This window comes from Cricetulus griseus, chromosome 3 (genome assembly GCF_003668045.3).
Source record: "Cricetulus griseus strain 17A/GY chromosome 3, alternate assembly CriGri-PICRH-1.0, whole genome shotgun sequence".
Taxonomy (NCBI): Eukaryota; Metazoa; Chordata; class Mammalia; order Rodentia; family Cricetidae; genus Cricetulus; species Cricetulus griseus.
Window position 1 is genome coordinate 32,206,692 of NC_048596.1, and position 22,082 is coordinate 32,228,773.

General features: G+C 40.7%; 2 protein-coding genes across 2 annotated transcripts in view; one reads left to right on the forward strand and one right to left on the reverse strand.

Moving 5' to 3' along the window:
- The window catches only part of Jak2 (Janus kinase 2), a 64,928-nt gene extending 51,090 nt beyond the window's left edge, over window positions 1–13,838 (reverse strand). The window contains exons 1-3 of the mRNA XM_027406441.2: window positions 13,783–13,838; window positions 13,384–13,466; window positions 2,884–3,134 (exon numbers count right to left, since the gene is read on the reverse strand). Coding sequence (XP_027262242.1) covers window positions 2,884–3,109 — 226 coding nt within the window. The 5' untranslated portion in view covers window positions 3,110–3,134; window positions 13,384–13,466; window positions 13,783–13,838. The remainder of the gene's footprint in view (window positions 1–2,883; window positions 3,135–13,383; window positions 13,467–13,782) is intronic.
- On the forward strand, window positions 12,699–14,288 carry LOC113834776 (putative uncharacterized protein FLJ46214). The gene is made up of 2 exons (XM_027406821.1): window positions 12,699–12,792; window positions 13,651–14,288. The coding sequence occupies exons 1-2, from the start codon at window positions 12,699–12,701 to the stop codon at window positions 14,286–14,288; spliced, it is 732 nt and encodes a 243-aa protein (XP_027262622.1).
- The last annotated feature ends 7,794 nt before the right edge of the window (window positions 14,289–22,082 follow it).

Genomic DNA, 22,082 nt, shown 5'->3' on the forward strand with positions numbered 1-22,082 from the left:
GATGGTAATGTTCCCTCAATGGATCTATATATGTGATGCAATCACTACTGAAATCTCAGCTATCCTTTACGTAGAAATGACAAATTAATCACAACATGGGGAAAAAAAAGGGACTAAAATTGCCAAATCATTTTATAAAAGAACCATAAAATTTAACAACTACTTCCTGTTTACAAAATGTGCTACAGAACTAAAGACAGTTGAGTCTTAGGAGCACCTGAGTAGCATATGCCAGATACTAGTTTCAAACTGCAACGCTGAAAATAATAAACAGTAACATACTACCAAGCCACACTGACCCAAGCAGTATGGCAATGGCATCAGGACATCAAACATTTAACTACACTGCATTTCAACAAAGTAAAACAAGATTTTGTTGAACTTAAAGAGAGAGAGAGAGAGAGAGAGAGAGAGAGAGAGAGAGAGAGATAGAGAGAGTGCATATGCTTTAAGTTCAAGACTTAAAAGTATACATAGCTACATAGCTCTGCCTATGCTGAAACCCACAGGCTTTGGCTTCTCCCTCCTGAGCACTAAGATTAAAGGCATGTGTTACTAAGCATATTTTCATAGAATACTTATACATTTAAACTAAAATTAAATATTTAAATGATTTTATTGTGTAGTCTTTATAGCTCTTTTTTTTAGATTAAAAAATTTGTATATACATGAGTGTTTTGCCTTCATGTGTCTTTGTGTAGCACCAAGTGTGCCTGGTGCTCTCGGAGGTCAGAAGAGGGCAATGGCTCACAGGGAGATGGAATTATGGGTTGTTGTGGTTGCTAGTAACCAAACCTAGGTCCTCTGCAAGGGCTCCAGTTCTATATGCTTAGTTTTAAATATCAGCATTATTAGTAGCTTTTGTGGATGGGTGAGTGCTAAACAAGAAAAAGGGCAAGCAACCTACTCCCTCTAAAACAAAGCTATGAAGAAAGTATAAAACATTCCATTAACTTACCTTTAACTGTGTCATGAAAAGAAAAAGGCTCATCAAAGACAAAGGTTAATCTTTGAAATGGTCTATGCAATCTAGTTTTACACTTATATAATTCTTTTCTTCTTTGTTGCTCTATAATTACTAGTCTCCATTCATTTAAAGGAACTATATAACATTACTGAAGTAGAATGGGTTTTGCTATATACTTTATCCTTATTCACTGGCTTCTAAAATAGAAAATGCAATAGATAAAATAGAATAGGATGATAGCTACATTTTAGGTACTTATGCCTTTTCACTTATATCCTGAATCTGATAAATAAAAAATTATCAATGATACTGAACAGGCCAAGCATTTTATCTGATCTTTAATATGGACTGAGATAAAACTTTCACGAAAACAAAATGCAAAAATTTTAGATTTAAATTTGTATGTTTACAAGTCTACATGTATGAGTGTTGGTAGGACTCAACTCAGGGCCTTAGAGCTCTACCACTGAGAGGCAGCCCCAGCCCTACTTTAAAAAATAATAATAAAAAAAAACAGCTTTAAACTAGTTTAAAAATCAAGAACATAAGCTATTTTGAAATTCCTACCATAACTTTCTTAGAGAGCTGAAGAGGTAGCTCATGGGTAAGGGCACTTACTTCCCAGGCACAGCACTTGAGTTCAAATTCCCAGAACTCATATAAAAAGGTGGGATAAATAGGTGTGCTTGCCTATAATACTGGTACTGTGAATAAGAACGATTCCTACAAGCTCACAGATTTGAATGCTTAGTCACCAGGGAGTGGCACTATTTGAAAGGATCAGGAGGTGTGACCTTGTTAGAAGAAGTGTGGCACTGGGGAGTGGACTTCGAAGTTTCAAATAGCCAATGCCAAGCCGAGCTCTCTCTTCCTGCAGCTCTGGATGTAGAACTCTCAGTGCTTCTCCAGCACCATGTCTGCCTGCCTGCAGCTATGCTTAGCCATGATAACTTGATGACAAAAGACTAAACCTCTGAAACTATAAGCAAGCCCTAATTAATTTTTTTCTTTTATAAAAGTTGCTGTGGTGTCTCTTCACAGCAACAGAAAGAACACTAAGACAACTGTTTCACTGAGTTTCAACATAAAATTGATTTCAAGGTATACCAAAAGAAAGAGAGAGAGAGAGAGAGAGAGAGAGAGAGAGAGAGGCAGGGGTATATATGGGGTTGATAGAGAATTTCAGGAGCTGAAAAAATGATATCTATAGCTGTAAAATATTTAATTTTATCCAGCTGCTGGAGAGATGGCTTAGCAATTAAGAGTACTGAATAATCTTGAAGAGGATCTGGGTGGCAGTTCACAACCATCTATAACTCAGACCCTCTTCTGGCCTCCACAGGCACCAGACACATAAATGGTACACAGACATACATGTAGTCAAAATACACATGCACACAAAATGAAGATAAATAAATAAGAATGTTACTGAAATACGTATTCCAACAAACTGATAGTCTACTTCCACACTGTTCTTAGGATGTAGTTTCAGGATTTACATATGAAGATGGAGATGATAGCTCACATTTGTAATCCCAGAATTTGAGAGACCAAGACAACAGGCAGGTTCAGGGCCAGACCAACTTGGGCTACATATCAAACCCTATATCACTTAAAAAAAACAAGATTTACTTATGAGATATCCCATGACAAGATTCTTTAGTACCTACTATGATCTCAAAACATTTACGACAAGATTCTTTAGTACCTACTATGATCTCAAAACATTTACAGGCTTCAATTTGTTTTGACATCTACTCTATGGCAATCACTTTAAATTCTATAATGTTATTGTAATTGTTATGTATGTAAAAACACAACTAATAGCCATAATAAATTACAGATGTAAATTGTAATAGAGTAATATAATTAAAATAATAACCTATAAATAAGAAAATATGATTTTTAATACCTACCACAAGCTTTAGAAGCAGCCACACAAATTTCTTCTGCAACATACTCTCCAATTGGAAACTTCAGATAGTCTCCTTCGGCTTTCCCAAGAGAATGGTACAGATACACTTGAAGGACTGGATCTATCTGCTTCACAGAATTAGCATTTCCAGGAATATCGCCATTCGGATGTACAGGAGATGTGGAGGTGGCCTCCATTTCTGTCATTGTAAGGCAAGCCATTCCCATCCAGAGTCCTTTTCAGAACATTGGCCTATTAGAGAAAACAATACAGTTACCCCAAAAAAGTCTATTAGTTAAGATATCCCTCATATACACGGAAGTCTTATTGACAGCCATGACTCTATCAAAGTGATCAACTAAGAACTGTACATGACTACACAGAAAGCACAGCACAAGATCCCAGAGCTTCAAGTGGACAATGATAAAATTCCAGCTGTAATCCTAACAGGGGAATATAAATGTGTAGCATTGACTAAACAAACATGAGCTAGAAATGGCTCAGCCATAAACAGAATTTACTGCTGTGATCCACTTTGATTCCTAGCACTCAGGTCACAGGTGGTTCACAATCCTCTGTAACTCCAGTTCCAAGGGCTCCAGCACCCTCTTCTGCTCTCTTCAGACACTAGACATGCAGGAGGTACACACACACACACACACACACACACACACACACACACACACACACACAAACACAAACACACACACACTCTTTAAAGGAGCATTAGAATCCATCATAGATAGCAGAATTCACACATAAGAAACTTCCTTACTATATGAATTACCCTGAGAATTGCTTTATTGGAGGAGGAAATAACATTTTAGATGGGAATGATCTCATGAGATTTATTAAAGAATGTCAAATTTAAAATTGATTTTGAAAAATTCATTGGATTTAGATGTAGTCCAGGGAAGTACACTGTACTGAAGAGTGGACCAGTATTTTATGAGCTCAACAGCTCATTGGGAAAAGTGGAAGCACAGATGAGTATCTGTGGCAGCATTGCTAGCATTTCCTCCTCCTTTGAAATGGACGCTCAATTTTGTTGGGCATCACTGAGTGCTCAACAGAACACTACTTCCTTACTAATAGATAGCTATGCAAATCAGTTTCAAAAAATAAGAATCAAGAAGTTACTAGGGAGCTTTTTGAGGCTCATCCTGCCAGCATGCTTTTTTCTCTTACCTTCTTTCTACCTGAATTTGCGCAAGAATTTTAGGACAGAGTACTCACCTCAAAATCATGAGGCAATCATGAAAGAAAGGCCAAGAGATAACATACTTGGACATGATCAGCAGCTGAATCAGTGTCAGGAACCATCTATCTTCCACCAGACATCTCGTTACTTACAATGAATACAATCTTGGCTAATATAGTACAAAGTTAAAGACCAAAACAAACGCCAGGCCAAAGAATTTAAACTTTATACCACAGACTACAAACTAGAAAGGTAAAGAAATGAAGTTAGAAAGCTGCGGCTGTGGTATAGGCAACAGGAGATCATGAATGCAAACAGCATTGAAAGATAATGGGAGGCAACATAAACACAAGACTTAATGCTACCCAGTGACTAACTGAATGTGCAGGAAGCTAGGGGAGTGAAAGACAGTGTACAGAGTTCAAACTCAGGAGATCTGAAAACTATTAACGTAAATAAGGATGTTGACCTTTGATATTACAAGACAAAAAAGTAAGTACTGTTTTACACATTTTCATTTTTCATTTACATTGTGAGAGACAATTATACCAGGATGTAACTGGCAGCTAAAATATGAAATTGCCTTCTTGGAATATTTCACAACTGAGGTTAAAAACTTGACAATCTTTCCAATATGTGTTATCATGGACATAGGAAAATACTGGTTATAACAGCAAACAAAAGCCAGGAGTGGTGGTCCATAGAGGCAGGAGGATGGCTACACAATGAGAGTATATTAGAAAGAGCAAAATAAATAAGTAAAAATAACATTCAACAAAACCTTAAAGCATTTGCTATGCACAAAGCACTGCTCTAACTACTACAGATAGAAGGGAAAATAACTACTAAGAAAATTACAAGCCTGGTCTGCACAAGGAGTTCCAAGACGGTAAAGAGACTCCGTTTCACTCTGAATATGAATTATAACTTGGGTATGGCACATACCTTTAATGCCAGCATTTCGGAGGCAGAGGCAGGAAGATCTCTGCAAGTTCAAAGCCAGCCTGATCTAAATATCAAGTTCTAGGGCAGACAGAGCTACACAGTGAGACCCTGTCTCAAAAAAAAAGAGAAATAATTACAATTTGAAATATGTTTCTATATATACAACCATAAGGACTTAATTACTAAAGAAAAATTTAAAACTAGTCTTTAGTTATAAAAATCTCATGAAACTGTCAGCATATAAAATAAACAACAACAAAAACCCCAATAGGTAACTGTTGGAACAGGTACAAAGTTACAAGCTTTCTGAAGATTATCTTTGAATAAATATGCAAAACCTTAAAATAATTTAAATTTGTTCACATTTATATAATTAAAAATAGTTTTGTAATTCATATGTAGTCTTTGTTAGCTCTGCATGTCAATCGCACACAGCAAAAGCAGTTCTATAAAGGAAGTTAACATAAGTGCTTACATAAAGACCAAAGGGAGATCTCAAGCAAGCTAACATTGCTCCTCAGTAATGAGAAAAAAAGAACAATTTAAGCTCAAAGTTAGAAGAAAGGAGGAAATAATTAAGAGCAGTGTTGGGTTTTGAACAGATACAAGGTCAATTAAAGCAGACTGTTAATTAATACTAAAGAGCAATTTTGCTAAATACATCTGTCTGTATTCACATTTTGATCCTACAACTTTCTCTGGATTTATTTTTTCCTGCTGAAGTACATTTTTTTAGTAGTCTCCTTGGAGTTTTCAATGTCTTTGAAAAAAGAATTTCCTTACTCTCAAAATTCTATCTGCAGGTCTTCTGCTCCGACACATATAAGACTTTACTGCACTGCTCTGTGTCTACCGGAGCAGTCATGGAGTCTGCTGTCATGTCTTTCCATCTAGCAATTTAAGACTTTAAGTTCTGTTTAATGCAGCGAAGTTTGACAGTTTCTTGGCAATGGTGTTAGCTTATTTTTATTTATCATGATGAAAATTTCCAGTATGCTTTTAATCAAAAGCTTCATGTCTCTACTTTCTATTCCAGACAAATCTAAGCAGCCAGGCCTTCAAAAGTTACCATTTTGTCATTCCCTCCAATTTCTATTAGCAGCCCCAACCCTGTTTATCACAGGAGCCTCTCAAGCTACTGCCACAGCCCTCAGCGGCTCTTGCTTATGGTGAGATAGGACAATGGTTAGCATGGCAGGACTGTGACAGTGTGGGAACAGAAAATGAGCAGCAGGCACAAAAGGCCACCTGATGTTCGCATTACTCTGCACTCCTGATGTGACTGTCAGGCTGTACTTAGGGCTTTGCTATACTTCAACTAAAAGTTCATTTTAAAACATTTTAAAGCCAGGTGTGGTGTTTCATGCTTGTGATCCTATTACTTAACAGGCTGAGGCAGGAGGATCACCATGAGTGTGAGGTCAGCTTAGACTACCTGTTGAACTCCTGGCCAACTGAGGCTACAGAGGAAGACAACTCAGAAAACATTTTTTTTAAGATCTGAAATAAAATGGAATTATTTTAAATTTTAAAGTGGCTATCTTTCTTGAAATGTGGTTTGCACACACATTTCACTATTCTGCGCCAAACCTTAATCCTCAACACATCTCTACCCTGAAACACACACACACACACACACACACACACACACACACACACACACACACACACACACACACAAATCCATATTGTTTTCATTTTTCCCTAACAATTTGTAATAAGTCTCAATATAGCCTACCTGGCTGTCTATATTCAGAACCAGTTCTGACAATACCAAGTTAGAATGTCTTCCTGAAGAGGTATTTGATGCAGACCCAGTCAGAACAAAAATAAGATTCTTAGCTCCATCTTAGCATCTGAAAACCTGCACCACCAACTCTTCTTCCTAAGTCTGTAGCTCACCTAATGCTACTGCATCAGGCAGCATCTGGCGAGAGCTTCACCAAGAGAAGAAATGGCTAGCAGTAAACTAACTCTAGTCCATGTTAAGCCCCCAGTCTCTATACAAGGGACCCAGCAAGGTGCTCTCACTGCTTGTACTTGCAATCTGAAAGTGTGCTCACCTTGGCTTTTTTATTTTCAATCCTGAGGGATTTAAACATGGAGTCTCACACATGTTGGGTAAGTGCTCCACCACTGATTTTTATATTTCCAATCCTTTTGGAAGATATTTTAAAATTCTGAGACAGGGTCTCATAGGTTACCTACACTAGCCTTGAAGATGTTCTGTAGCCCAAATGGAACTTGCTTCAGCCTCTCTAGTAGCTAGTAGCACAAGCCTGTACCAGGCCTGGCAACCGACCTATTTTCTTTCTTTCTTGCCTGTTTGTTTTGGTTTTGGTTTTTGTTATTGTGGGGGGAGGGGTGTATTTATTTATTTATTTATTTGGTTTTTCAACACAGGAATTCTGTGTTGTTTTGCTGTCCTAGAACTCACTCTATAGACCAGGCTGGCCTTGAACTCACAGAGATCAGCATGCCTCTGCCTCTGCCTCTGCCTCCCAAGCGCTGGGATTAAAGGCATGCAACACCACTCACTACTCGGTTAAATTGACCTATTTTCATCCATATTTTACATATGCTTATATTTACCTTTTGGATTCAATTATGCATTTATAACAAAAAGATGTTAAGTGGAGCATACCATCTTAAACACACATGCATATATAACGTAAAATTCCACAAGCACTCGGCAAATGTTTGTTTCATTAAAATGAATTGAGTCTTTTAGAAAATGTACTTTTTTCTACGGGAAAAGAATCAAAAGCACACATAACTTAAACTGGTCCTTTTCTGTGAATGGAACACACACACATGCTAATTACATTGCAGTTGGTGCCACTGCATTGATTTATGCTGTTAGTTTTAGCTAACAGTGTTTTTGTAGCATCTATACTAGCGTCAGCAGTGTAAAAGATGTCTCAGCAGTGTTATTTTAACCTTCTTGAATGGCTTCTGAGGATCACTTCTCCCAGTTACAAACCCTAAAGAAACAAACACTAACAGACACACTGCATCTCCACTTCCAAAGTCACAACAAAGCAAACAAATCTCCAAAGAATCAAATTATTGAGAAAATGAATAAATACTTTGTTGCACTCACTCTATAGAAAATATGTTCCTCAGCAGTTCAAATAACCCATAGCTTTTTGTTGTTTGTTTGTTTGTTTGTTTGTTTTTTCAAGACAGGGTTTCTTTGTGTTTCTGGCTGCGCTGGAACTAGCTCAGAGGAACAGGCTGGCCTGGAACACTGAGATCCGCCTACCTCTGCCTCCAGAGTGCTGGGATTAAAGGTGTGCGCCACCACTGCCCAGTTAACCTATAGCTTTTGTGTAACAAAGTAAATATTAAAAATAGAATAGTAAGTTGTAGAAAACTTTACGCTTTAAGATAACCATTTTAAATAAGCTAAACAAAACTGAATAATCCATTAAGGCATATGTACATATATTAAGCCAAAAAGAACATTAAAAGCAATGGTAAACTCAAAATATACTAGTGAGAGATAGGTAGCTGTAAGTTACTGACCTTGAATTTGCTAACTCTTGAAATGCAGGTACTTTCAAGTACTTAATTCTGAACTTGCATTTAAGTTATTTCTGGTCTATATTTATAGGATTTCCCCCTCGTATAAAATGAAATGTACAGTCAGTCACAATCTCATCATCTCCACAGAGCTCCCTCACCACCTGCCCCTGCCCCTGCCCCTACCCAGCAGCTATCAGTTCTGACTTCTCAAACATTTTTGCTTGTTTACTGATCTTCTTTCATCACTAGACTGGAAGTTTCTTGAAGGTGAGGAGCATGATGTCTCATTAATTACTTCATTCATAGTCCCTGGCACCAAAATGATGTCAAATAAATGAAGATTAAATAGAAACTGTAATGAATTTTAATTATGTATGTACATACATACATTATTTTATAATCTAATATTATCCAAATTTACCCCTACACTTTAGAATTCTAAAGCACTTTTCAGACAAATGACAATGAGAAAATAACATAATAGACTGGTGAAAGTATAAACCTAAGCCAGGCATCGTTGGCTTATGCCTTTAATCCCAGCACTCAAGAGGCAGAGGCAGGCAGATCTCTATGAGTTCAAGACCAGCCTGGTCTACAAGAGCTAATTCCTGGACAGCCTCCAAAGCCACAGAGAAACCCTGTCTTGAAAAACCCAAAAAAGAGGTTGGAGAGATGGCTCAGGAGTTAAGAGCACTGACTGTTCTTCCAGAGGTCCTGAGTTCAATTCCCAGCAACCACATGGTGGCTCACAACCATCTGTAATGGGATCTAGTGCCCTCTTCTGGCATGCACTGTATACATGATAAATAAATTTTTAAAAAGTATTAAACTAGAAGCCAACAGAACTAAAAATTACTTGGAATTCATTCTTATTGCAAACTAATTATGTTTGATAAGGGAATCTTACCATCCTCATGTCTGTAATTAATAAATATAAAATATTCCTCTTACTTCCTAAAGCCTGTAATTTCCATTCAATTAAGGTTTAATTAGTACTAAATTCTTCACTGAAGTGCAGCAGAGGTGACAAGGAAAAGAGTGGCCATGATTATTAACACAGAGGACGTTTTTAAACATTTCTTACACAATAAACCATGGACTCGACCTTTATAAGGAAAAGAATTTTAAGAGGCCGGGTTCAGGGTTAAAAGGGCTCCCAACTCTTCCAGACAACCCAAGTTTGATTTCTACCATGTCTGGTGCCTCATGACTACCTATAAGTCCAGCTTCAAGGGAGCCGATGCCCTCTTATGGCCTTCCCAGGCACCTGTATTCCCGTAACATTCACACACACAAGACTGGGGAAAAGAGAATGTAGCCAACAAAAAGCACAGCAGTATTCGCAGGGACCAGGGTGTTAAAAAAAAAAAAAACAGAGTGTAGAAAGAATTGCACAGCATGGGTCTGGAACATACAGGTTTCAAAACAGAACTGAAAGCTAGTTAAATGATCAGCTGATGATTTTCAGGTCTCCAGTTGGCTAGAATCAGACCACTTGAAAACACTAGAGTAGAGATATAAAAAAGCATTTAGTGTTTCTACACTAACTTGGCAATATCTGTGTGCTGCAATCAGGAACACATACCACTTTTAATCCAACAATCCCTCTTCTGTTTCTCAAACAAAATGACAAAAATACTACTTCTGAATTATAAAAGTTGTATGTGTTACTTGCTCAAGAAAATAAATTTTAAGAATTTTAAAAAGACAAACATCTCTTTCAATAAGTTTTACTCTCAACTAAATGAATGAAAAGACCTGCAGTAACTCACTCAGAATGTGGTATTATGTAATAACGTATATTGGAAATTTTCATATTTTAGTTTATATGCCAAATTCAGCCAGTTGCTCTTTTTGTAAATAAAACTCTACTGGAACACAGCATGCCAGTTATTTATGTAATACCTGTGACTTTTTCTGCATTACATAGGCACCACTGTAGACTGGCAAAAGAGACAATCTTGCCAACACAGTTTAAAAACTATCTGGCTTTAATAGAAAAATATTGACAACCTAGCTTAAATCAGTGATTCTCGAAGTGTAGTGGTCCCCAGATGAAAATCATTGTCTCATCTGGAAACAGGTAAGAAGTGTAAATGCAAGGGTTCTACTCCAGACCCACTGAAACAGAAACTCTGGAGACAGAACCCAACAATATATGTTTCAATAAGTCCTTATGTAATTTTAGGAACCGTTGGAGAAAGGGATAGTTCTACAGTAGCTAGGAAGAGATGAGGACCCACCTAAAATCTGTCTTGAAATGAATAAAAGCTTAATAAAGCCTCAAGGAGAGTATAAGAAAGGGCTTAACCTGAAGTGAGGACAAACACACTGAGCACTACTAGTGGAGATTCTTCTCAGGTAATATTGGCAAGCTTTACCTACAGCGACACAGACAGTACAAACACAAGGCAGTTGCTCTATGAAATTGTGGGGTGGGGAAATGCAAAGGGCTCAAAAAACTGTCTTTGGGGCCAACAAAGTATTATTAAAGTAAGAAGGGCAGAGACCTGGTTGCCAGGGCAACAGGGAAGCAATCAGAGAAGTCAGCATCACAGCATCGGCCCTCTGCCCATTAGTCCACGATCTCCTGCAATCCAAACCCTGGTAACAAAGGCTTTAACACAAAAGCCTTTGAAGGACATTCAAGATCCAAATTAGAGCAGTAGTATAAAATAAAAATAATAGTTTTCATTTGAGACAAAAAGATCATTAAAAACACAGTGGCAAGAGACCTGTGCAGAATACAATAAACGCTATGAAATGACTAGAGTAACGAGTGCACAAGAGGAATAGTTATAGTGTGAGAACCTAGCAGAAATCATACAGGCATTATTAGAAGTACTACATTAAGCCATTCACTATGAACTGATACTAGCTTTGGATCAAAAATTGTATCAGAAAAGCCTATTGCAACCAAATGAAGATGTTTCCAAATTATCTTCATTTGGGAACTCCTGAAGGTTAGCAATTTCTTCCCGACGTTTTAAACCAAGGAAATACTAAAGTAGGCTCAAACAACTTAGCATTAATATTCTTAGGGTTTAGTGTTGTTTGGTATGCCAACAAATCCTCAAACCTTGGTATTGTCATTTCTTGTTCCACACTAACTGTCATGCACTAAATAGCTGCTTGTCACAGAGTAAACCCTGAAAAGGCAGCTTTACAAAGACACACCACTGTAGACATGAATGGAGCTTTCTAATCCTGAAAATACCCGAGTAACTGGTGGAAGCCCGAGCTTTTGGGTGCTCTAGGTACCTGGCAAACAGTTTGGGAAACTGAGAACGAAGTGAAGGAGCCTAAAAAGGAAAAACAGTGCTACGGAGGAGGAGGAGCAAAGGAAAATTCTTTGCACGGTTATCCACAAGAGGGCAGCACAATGGGGCTTAGGCGGCAAACCCTTCCATACAAAGGCTGTAAATTCACTAGTATGCAGTTTCCTCTTACTCTAAGGAAGAAAAGCCACTGGTCAGTGACCTGTGCACCATCCAGCTAGGAACCTCCTGTACCTGCCCAACTATGAGTAGCTAAGACTTTCAGAAAGTGGCCAAACCATTTGCTACTTTGCATGCATCTTATCAATCCTCCCACAATCGTCTAAGAAAATAAATTGTTAAGTAATACAGCTGTTAAATGCACAGAACACCATCACTCTAAACCAAGTCGACACACTCAGACCTAACTCGAAAGCCAGTGGTCTTTCCTATATTGCCAGAAAATGATACCATCTTTCAAGAATAACCTATCTGGGTGAAGTAGAGAAAAAATATCATGTTCACTTTCCATATTGAAGACACCTTCAGATCACAAAGGAAAAGACACTAAAAGAAACAAATCCAAGCCAGGTGGTGGTTAGTGGCTCCTCAAACCTTTAATCCTAGCATTGGGGAGGCAGAGACCGGCAGATCTCTGAGTAGCAGACCAGCCTGGTCTACAGAACGAGTTCCACAACACTGTGTAAAAGCAAAAATAAACCTAAATGCTTATCTAGCCAACACATACTGCAGCTCTCCTGTACAGGTAAATGCTCTGTGGCACTATTACATACTCTTATGATGGTAAGTCCTGGACACATCCAGTCTGCAGATGTAGCACACACAAGCAAATTCACACACAACCAAATGATCCTAACACTTGGGATGGATGGGAAACAGGTGAAGAACATGGAGAAAGCAGACCAAAAACTGGTGATTCATTTTCAAATCTGCTGTGAATTGTATCTGAATATTTGCAGTAAGCCAACAGCTCACTTGTACAAACCTATTATGAAACCAAAAGCAACCTCCGACTCGCTTATTCCCACTTCTGTTTTCCTTCTCCACATTTCTCCTCCCCTCTGTGACACACTCAGCTGCTCCTATCCTTTCATTCAGGAGTTTCCCCTGACAGATGAATAACCGGAAAGCAGACTGCGTACATTCAACCGACAAAGCAAGCTTAGGCAGGTGAATACAGGAAACATTCGGTGTGACAACAGACACCCAGCAAAAACAACCAATGTGTCCCCTCAATAGGTATTTCTTATTACTTGGAAATTAAGACTCGGGCTACCTAAAGAGAAAGGGACGATTTATTTTTCTCCGCACTGTAAAACCAGCAAAGAATGCTTCTTAAAGGATCCAAGAGACAAACACAATAAATACCAACCAATTACTCTCCCACAGCAACAGGAAAAGTTCAGCACTCCCATGTTCGGAGTAAGCAACAATTAGCCCCGCTGTTCTACATAAGCATCCAGCCTCCCTAGCAAGCACTGGCTTGTAGATCGCAGACACCCTTGCCTTTAACTGCAGCGACCACACAACCCCGAGCTCTCACACTCACCGTCGCGGGAGGGGAAGGAAGGGCCTCTTCTTCTGGGGAGGAAAAACAGTTCACATCTTGCTCCGGTCGCCTGTTTCTGGAACCTGAAAACAGAAGCAGCAGTCACTACCTCAGAAACCCAGGGCAAATAGATGCTCTTTTTTTCCCCTCCTTCCCGGCGCTATTTAGATGCCTAGAAAAATTTACAGAAGGATAAGGAAGAGGGGATCGGGTTCTAGGGCACACGGGGATGCCTACATTTATCAACAGCCAGACACTCCTTCCTAGGTTGCTGGAAACCCGCCCTGAAGTTCCCTGTCAGCAGCAGGGGCGACGCGGAGAGCAGGAGGAGGGATCCTCGGGAGAGCCGCTGCCCACCCCCACTCCCGCCCCCAGCCCGTAGCGAGGGACTGAACCCACCGGCGACACGGCTCGGGCCACACAAGAGCGCCCCGAGGCAGCGCAGGGGCTGCTCCTCCGCGACGCGTCGGGCGGGCCGAGGTCTAGGGAGCCCCCGGGCCGGGTGCAGGGGCGAGCGGCCGCCAGGCTGGGCCCTCGGGGGCCCTCCCGAGCGGGCTCGGCCCGCACTCACATCCCGCAGTAGCGGTCCCGGCAGCCGCCTTGCAGCCCTCGCCCCGACGGGCACCTCCGGGAGCCGGGGCCGCGGCCGAGGCGCCGACGCCGCCGCGCGGAGCTCGCCCAGAGCCCGGGCCCGCCCAGCCTGTCAGCGCGGCGGGAGGCCGTCGGCGGCCGCGGCTGCCCCCTTTCTGCTCTGCCTCGGCTTCCTGCAGCCCACGCCACGCCCACCGCCGAGCCCGTCCCCGCCCTCCCGGGCCGCACGCCCCCTCGGCTCGGCTGGGGACGCGGCTCGGTCGCCCCTGCGCGGCGGGCTCCGTGGCGGGTGCTGCCTCAGGCGGGCGGCCTAGCGAAGCGGACCCGGGGCGCCCGCAAGCCAGTCCGGGGCGGGCGGGGGGGGGGGAGCGGCACGCCCCACTGCGCCTGCGCCGCCCGCCCGCCGCCCCCGCGCGGCGCCGCTCCTCCCGCCTGGGCCGGAGCCGGGGCGGGGAGGCGGGCCGCGGCTGCGGGCTCCCGGGAAGCGGAGGCGCGCGTGGAGATTCCCGGGGCAGCCCCCGGGCGTGAGCGCAGCGCAGCAGCAGCAGGAGGAGGAGGAGGAGGAGGAGGAGGAGGAGCGGGGCGGGTGCGGGCTGGCGCTGCCTTGGGCGAGCATGCGGCCTCCGCTCGCCGACGAGGCGGCTGGGAATGAGTCAGCCGAGCCGGGAAGGCCCCGGTGCGCCTGGGCTGAAAGTGTAGGCGGCCGCTGCCTCCGCGGAGACTCTTCTCTCCGGATCTCGCCGCACCCTTTCTGCTTTCGCTTCCACGTGCACGCACCTCCCTGCCTTAATCGCTCGCCCAGGGGACTTGCCACCGTGCACGGGCCACTGAGACCCGAGCGCCTGACTTCAGTGAGCCACCACTTCTGGGAAGAGGAGCGGGTGGAAGGAGAAAAAAACGACTGGCAAGGTTCCCGAGAGCCACGTTCATTCATTCATTCAAGAAGTCACTGACCACCTGCCAGGCACCAGGCTCCCAAGGATAGGAGAGGAAAGCAACCTTTACTCTGTGTCCTGCTGACGCTTGTAGTCTCGTAGAAGCCACAAGATATGCATTAAATCCTCACTGCGCTGGGTGTGTGATTGCCAGTCACATGTACACACACACACACACACACACACACACACAGGAAAGTGAGTAGAGGTGTTATTTTGGGATGACCAGGAAAGACCTCCTAGAGTGACATTTGAGCAGAAATTTGAAGGATGAGAATGGCCCAGTCCTGGAACTATCTGGTTTCAAGGAGCTAGCAATGACAAGGATTCGGAGAAGGGAATGTGTTTGGCACTTTTAAGGACTAAGAATTGTCTATGGAAAACAGTAAAGGAAAGGGGCAATAGTAAGAGGACAAAGAAGTAGCTGGCTGGGACGTTTTTTACTCGTAGCCCTGGGTTTGTCGACCCGAGATGAAGCATTTAAAACGCCCACATCATCTTACATACATAATGCTGTTATTCGGATCTTACATCTGGTGGTTTATTTTCTTTTGCCTTTCCTTTTTATTTTTGAGTCAAGGTCTCACTATGTAGCACTTGCTGGCCTCGAATTCGCAGAAACCCTCCTGCTTGCCTGGGGAATGCTTAGATGAAAGGTGTGCACCACCACACCATGCATGGTTTCTTTAAGTAAACGTCACCAAAGCAAAATGATAAGGTAGGCAAGGAAAGATAGATGATGCTCGATAAGCTTATAGGAGTCAAGTCCTCTATCAGCCCACACAGAAAAATTAACTTATTTGTCCTCATTTAGAGTGAAAACCGCTCTCGATAAAGCAGGACTGAGCCGGTACTAATCTTGAATGTTGAGCCCTTTTTACTCTGTGTACCAGAGATCTTTCCAATTCTTGATATGATTCCTAGTAGTGGCATAGCTGGAGATTTGTTCCACCCGATAATCATTTCACAAAGTTACCCCCTCTCTCTGATAACAATAAGGGAGAGTTCCAAGGAATAATGACATTTGAAAACGATAAGCAAGAGGTAGATAAGATATTTAGATTTAGACCTTTTTTGCATGGGCAGATTCAAAAGTAAAAATTAATAGCCAAGTGTCGGCTGCAGCACCGGCTGTAGAGCCAGGGGGCAAGATTCTGTCATTTCACTGTGGGAGAGCATGGTAGCAGAGCTGCGTTCCACACCCAAACATAACAAGACCGAATCCTTTGTGTGACATCAGCCCCTGAGTTCTATCCCTTTTTATAGTTCTTAGAAGTTGTGCCAAGAGGCGAGCTGGAACGGGAAGATTCTGAGTTCAAGGCCAGCTTGAACTACAAAATAAGAATTTGTTTCTGCCGGGCATTGGTGGGATACGCTTTTAAAATCCCAGCACTCGGGAGGCAGAGGCAGGCGGATCTCTGTGAGTTCGAAGACAGACTGGTCAACACAGCAAGTTCCAGGACAACCTCCAAAGCAATACAGAGAAACCCTGTCTCAAAAAACAAAAAAAAAAAAAAAAAAAGTGTTTCCAAGCAAGCATAGGTTGAAAAAAATCCATGATGAAGGGTTCCCAGCACCCACGTGGTGGCTCACAACCATCCATAACTTGGGATCCCCTGGAACTGAATCCAAGGCCCTTTTCTGGCCTCCTTGGATATCAGGCATACACAGAGTGCACTACATCCAGGCAAAACACCCATGCACATAAAATAATAAAACCAAGAAAAGTTTTACAAAAGAGTCCAGGTGGCTCAGATTTCAGTCAAGGCTTTTTTGCCAAGACAATCATTTCCATTTTGTAAGCTTCCTGTTGATTCATATAACGAAGAATATACCTCTCCCATCAGAATATGGGGGTTGAGTATAATAGCACCATCATACTTAAAGAGACCTTTTGAAGATTGGAGGGAACGTATTTTAAAGCCCTTAAGCACAGCTATTAAATGCCTGTTGTGGCCCTGGAAGGGCCAACCTACAGACACCATCAAGTGCTCCATTTTATCAGTATTCCTGAAGACTTTTGTCACAATTGCACCACAAGGAACTAAAAGCAGAGTTGTAAGAAAGACAAATGCAGGAATCTGCATTTTTACTGCATTTTTATTAATTTTTAAAAGGAATACAAAGTAATGGATTTCATTATAACATTTATTATAACGTTTTTTATACATGTCTCATCACTTTCTTCTGACATTTTCTCTTCCCTCTGCCCTCTCTTAACCTCCTCATCCCCCTCTACCCCATCCTTTTCCTCCTCTTAAATAGTGCCTCCTTCTGTTTTCACATCGTATATATTCTATTACCCTTTCCCCTTCCTTCCCATTCAAAGTTCTTCCTCCCCTCCTGTGCCCCCCCACACACACACAGATAAGAGTTCATATAGAGTGCTTGTGATTCATGGTCTGGCTTCATGCAACAGAATGATTTTTCCGTTCTGCCCATTTTCCTTCGAGTGTCACAGTTTCACTTGTGTGTATAAACTGTGTTTCTATTACCCGCCTACCTGCTGATGGACACGAGGGTCCACTTCCTAGCTATTATGAATAATAGTGCAGCAATTATATGGATATGCAAGTATTTCTGTGGCGTGTGGTACAACTGGATTATATGGTAGTTCTATTTTTTGTTTCTTAAGGGACTATCTGTCACACTTATTTCCATGGTGGCTGCATGAGTTTATATTCCCCGTGTGTAACAGTGTGTAGTTTATCCAACCCCACACCCTCACCAGTATTTGTCCTGGTTTGTTTTCCTGATGAGATGGGATCTCCAAGCAATTCTATTCTGTTTAACCCTCATGGTTAAGGATGCTCAACATTTTTCAAATATTCATTAGGCAATTATACTTGAAATTTTGAAAATTGTGTACTCAGTTTATTAGCCAGTTGTTTGACTGAGTTCTTTTGATATTTAATTCTTTCAGCCCTCCACATATTCTAGATGTAAACTCCTTGTCTGGTATACAGTTGGCTAAGATTCGTTTGAATCTATAGACTGCTCTTCACTCTGTAATCCCATTTCCTGTGCTATTGGAGACCTTTTCAGGAAGTCCTTGTTCTTGTCTTTATCTTGAAATGTGTTACTATATTCTCCTGAAACAATTTCAAAGTTCCAGGTCTGGTACTACAATCTTCAATGCATTTTGAATTGGTTTGTGTGTGCATGTGTGTGCCGGGAGAAAGCTACGTATCTAGTTTCATTCTTCTATAGTCAAAGTTGAGTTTTCCCAACACCATTTGTTGAAAAGGTTGCCTTTTCTCCCAAGTGTATATTTTACAACTTTGTCAAAATGTGTAAGTGCAGAGCTGTGGTTTTTTTTTTTTTTCTGGGTCTTCTATTCCACTGGTCTACGTGTCTTTTTTGTGTTGGTGCCATTCAGTTTTCGTTACTATGGTTCTGTAGTATAGTATGAGATCAGGTATTGTAACAGCACCAGCATTGCTCTTGCTTCGCGTTGCTTTGATTATTCAAGGTCTTTGTGCTTCTGAAGAAATTTTGGAGTTGTTTTCTTTTTCTAGTTCTGTAAAGAATGCTAATCAGAATTTTGATGGGAATTGTGTTGCATTTGTATATAACTTGCAGTAATATAGCCATTTTCTCCACATGAATTCTGACAGTGCATGAGTATGTAAGAGGTCTTTGTGTCTTCTGGTGCATTTTCTTTCTGTGGAAACTAAAACATTAAGGTCCGTAGTCTTTAGTCTCCTTGGCTGGGTGGTTAGGTTTATTTCTAAATCTGTTTAAACTATTTTAAATAGGGTTTTCCCCTTGATATAACAACCTTGGCATTTTTGTATGTTTATTTTGTGTCTTGATTCATTGGTGAAAGTATTTATGAGGTCTAAGCGTTTTCTGGTGGCGCCATTGTGTCTTTTAGGTATAGGCTCATGTTGTCTGCAAAAAAGGCAAGTATGCCTCCTGCCTTTCTTATTCAGATCTGCTTTTCTTCTCTATCTTGTCTTATGGCTCTAGCTAAGACTTTGAACACTGTGTTGAGTAGGGCTCATGAGGGCAGTACCCTTGTCTTCCTCCTGACATTAGAGGAAAAGATTTCAGTCTTTTCCATCTAGTATAGTGTTGTCTATAAGCTTGTTGTACGTAGCCTTTACTATGTTGAGATATGTTCCTTCTATTACTAGTTTCTTTGGGGGCTCTTCTTCATAAAGAGATGTTGAACTTTGTCAAAGGACTTTTCTGCATCTAATAAAATGATGATATTTATGTTATGCATTGTCTTTGTAAATATTCAACCAACCTTGCATTCCTGGAATGAAACCAACTTAATCATAGTATATGGTCATAATGCATACTTAAAAAATTAGTTTTTAAGAATGTAAAATGTTTTTGTTATTTTTATTCACGTGTATATGTATACCACATGCATGCAAATGCCTGAGACAAGATGAGGGCATTATGTCCCCCTGGAAGTAGGATTACATGCAAAACTGCCTGAGCTATCTCTCTAGCTGTAAGTTTTCAAGAACTTTATTGAGGATTTTTACATGTGTGTTCATCATGGAAATTATAGTTTCCTTCTTTGTTCTTGTGCCCTTTCCTGTCTTACATACAAGAGTCATACTTGTTTCATAGTGTTGTTTTTCTTTTCTTTCTAATTGTGGAACAGTTTGGTGATATTTGGAATGGGCTTTTCTTGAAAGATTTCAGTAGTGAATCCTGCATTTCCCTCATTAGAGGCTTAATCTCTGCATCAATCTTGTTGCTTACTATAGATCTGTAGAAGTTGGTTATATGGTCTTGATTTAATATTAGTATGTCATATGTGCCTAGGAATTTATCATGATTTTCTAGTCTTTGAAACTCAAATGTTCAAAGTATTTCTTAATTATCCTCTGAATTTTACTGGAATCTGTTGTAACATCCATTTTTTTCATCTCTAATGTCATTAATTTGAGTATTCTCTCACATTTCTTTTTGGTCAGTTTGGCTATGGATTTGGCAACCTTGTTTATTTTCCAAAGAAGCAACTCGTTGTTTGGTTGATTTCACGTACTGTTCTTTTCGTCCCTGTTTCACTAATTTCTGCTCAGATCTTTATTATTTCTTGCTGTCTGCTGCTTTGCAGTTTGGCTTCTCTTGTCTGTCTTTGCACCCTTGAGACACATCACTTGGTTGTGTATCTGCCTGCACACTGATATTTTTTCTATGTAAACGCTCACAGCCATAAACTTTCCTGTTAGAACTGCTGTAACTTCATCTCAAAGATACCAATAAGTGGTACTTTCATTTTTGCTTGATTTTAAGAATTTTTAAAAATTTTTCCCTTTGGATTTGGTGAATGGCCCACTGGCCCTTCATGAATATAGTATTCAGCCTCAGTATTTCTGCAGTTTCTGTGGCTTCTTCTGCTGTTGATTTCTAGTTTCACTGCAATATGATCTGATAAGATATGAAAAATTAGTTTGATTTTCTTCTGTTTGCTAAGACTTGCTCTCTTAGGGCAGGAGAGATGAGTCAGTGGTTAACAGCACTGGCTGCTCTTCCAGAGCACTGGGGTTCAGTTCTCAGTACCCACATGGCAGCTCACACCTGTCTGTAATTCCAGGTCAAGGAAATCTGACACCCTCACATAGACAAACATCCAGGCAACACCAATGAATGTAAAATAAAAGTAAATTATTTAAAAAAAATACTTGCTCTCTGACCTAGTATGAGGTCTGTTTTCGAGAAGGTTCCAAAGGTTGCTGCTGTGATATATATGTTAAGTCCTTTAATCTATAGTGTAGTTTAACTATGACATTCCTTTATTAGTTTTTCTTTCAAATGACCTCTGTGAATATGTAGTTGGGTCACTGAAATCACCCCTCTTACTGTGTCAGGATTTATCTAAACTGTTATGTTGACTAGTGTTGGTTTTGTAAAATTGATAGTGCCTACCCTCAGTATATATGTATTTATATCTTCTATATCTTCTTGCTGAAATATTTCCTTTAATATGTAGTAGGACCGACTTTATCTCTTCTGACTAAATTTGGTTTGAACTCTACTTTATCAGACATCAGAAAAGCTATGACAGCTTGTTTTCCGTTTCCATCTACTTGATTGATTCACTCCCATCTTCTGACTCTCAGTCTGTGGGCGTCTTTTGCCGGTGAGTGAAGTTTTTTGGGGACATCAGATGTTTGGATCTAGTGTTTTAACCCAGTTAGGCAGTCTACATCTCTTTATTGGTCACCTGGGATAATCTGTAATGGGTGATTACTGGGAGTTGTTTATTAAGTATCGTAGCTTTGGGTTGTGTCTTTGCCAGTTCTGTCCCTCCTTTGCTCTTAGCTGTTTTAGTACCTTGGATGTGCTGGATTCCTGTCTAGCTCCTTTTTGTTCTATTCCTCTCAGTAAATATATTCTTTCCCGTGCTCTCTTGATTGAGACTTTTTCTCTCCTCTGTGTATAATATTCCTTGGGGATGTTTTTAGCTTTACTCTGTTTTGCTTTGCATTTTTGATTTGCTAGTCATATGTTTGGGTTGTGCTTGTCTTATATGTCCACCTCTCTGTCAAAGCTAAGAGATAGCTTCACTGCAGATAGCAATCTTGGTTGCCAGTCCTTTGCTTTCAGAGTTTGACATGTGCTGTTCATACTTTGCTTGTTTTTGGATTGTTGCTAAGGGAACTGATGTTATTAAAACATGTTTGTCTTTGTAGATGACTTGGCATCTTTCCTTAAAACCTTAAATATTATTTCTGTCCTTTGTAGTCCTAAAATCTTGACTATCATGTGATACAAAATGGGATTTCTCTGGTTATATCTACCTGGAATTCTGAAATTCCTCTTGTGTTTGATTTCCACCTTTCCCTAGATATTGGGAGGGGGGTGTTACTTAATTAAGTAGATTCTTTATGTCTTTAGTTTTAGATCTCATTTCCTTTTCCATTTCATAGGTTCTTGGGTTTCGACCACTGATGCTATCCCAGAGTTCTTGCATTTTATGCCATGACCACTTTTTTCCTCACTGATACTCGGTGGCAGTGCTTCCTTGCACTTGTCCCCGGTCATCACCACTGTTCTTTTTTCTGCTTGGTTAAGTCTGTTAATGACACTTTCCATTTTGATCTGTTTGTTCCCTTGAAATGTTCATTTCCAAATCTTCTGTTTGGTTTTATCCAAATCTCCATTTCCTTGTTCATCTTTTTTCTATGTTGTTCACTTTTCCCT

Coding starts and splice junctions, on each gene's coding strand:
- LOC113834776 (XM_027406821.1), top strand. CDS start 12,699: ATGGATGGGAAACAGGTGAAGAACATGGAGAAAGCAGACCAAAAACTG. Junction 12,793..13,650: donor ATTGTATCTGAATATTTGCA/GTAAGCCAACAG, acceptor ACTCCTTCCTAG/GTTGCTGGAAACCCGCCCTG.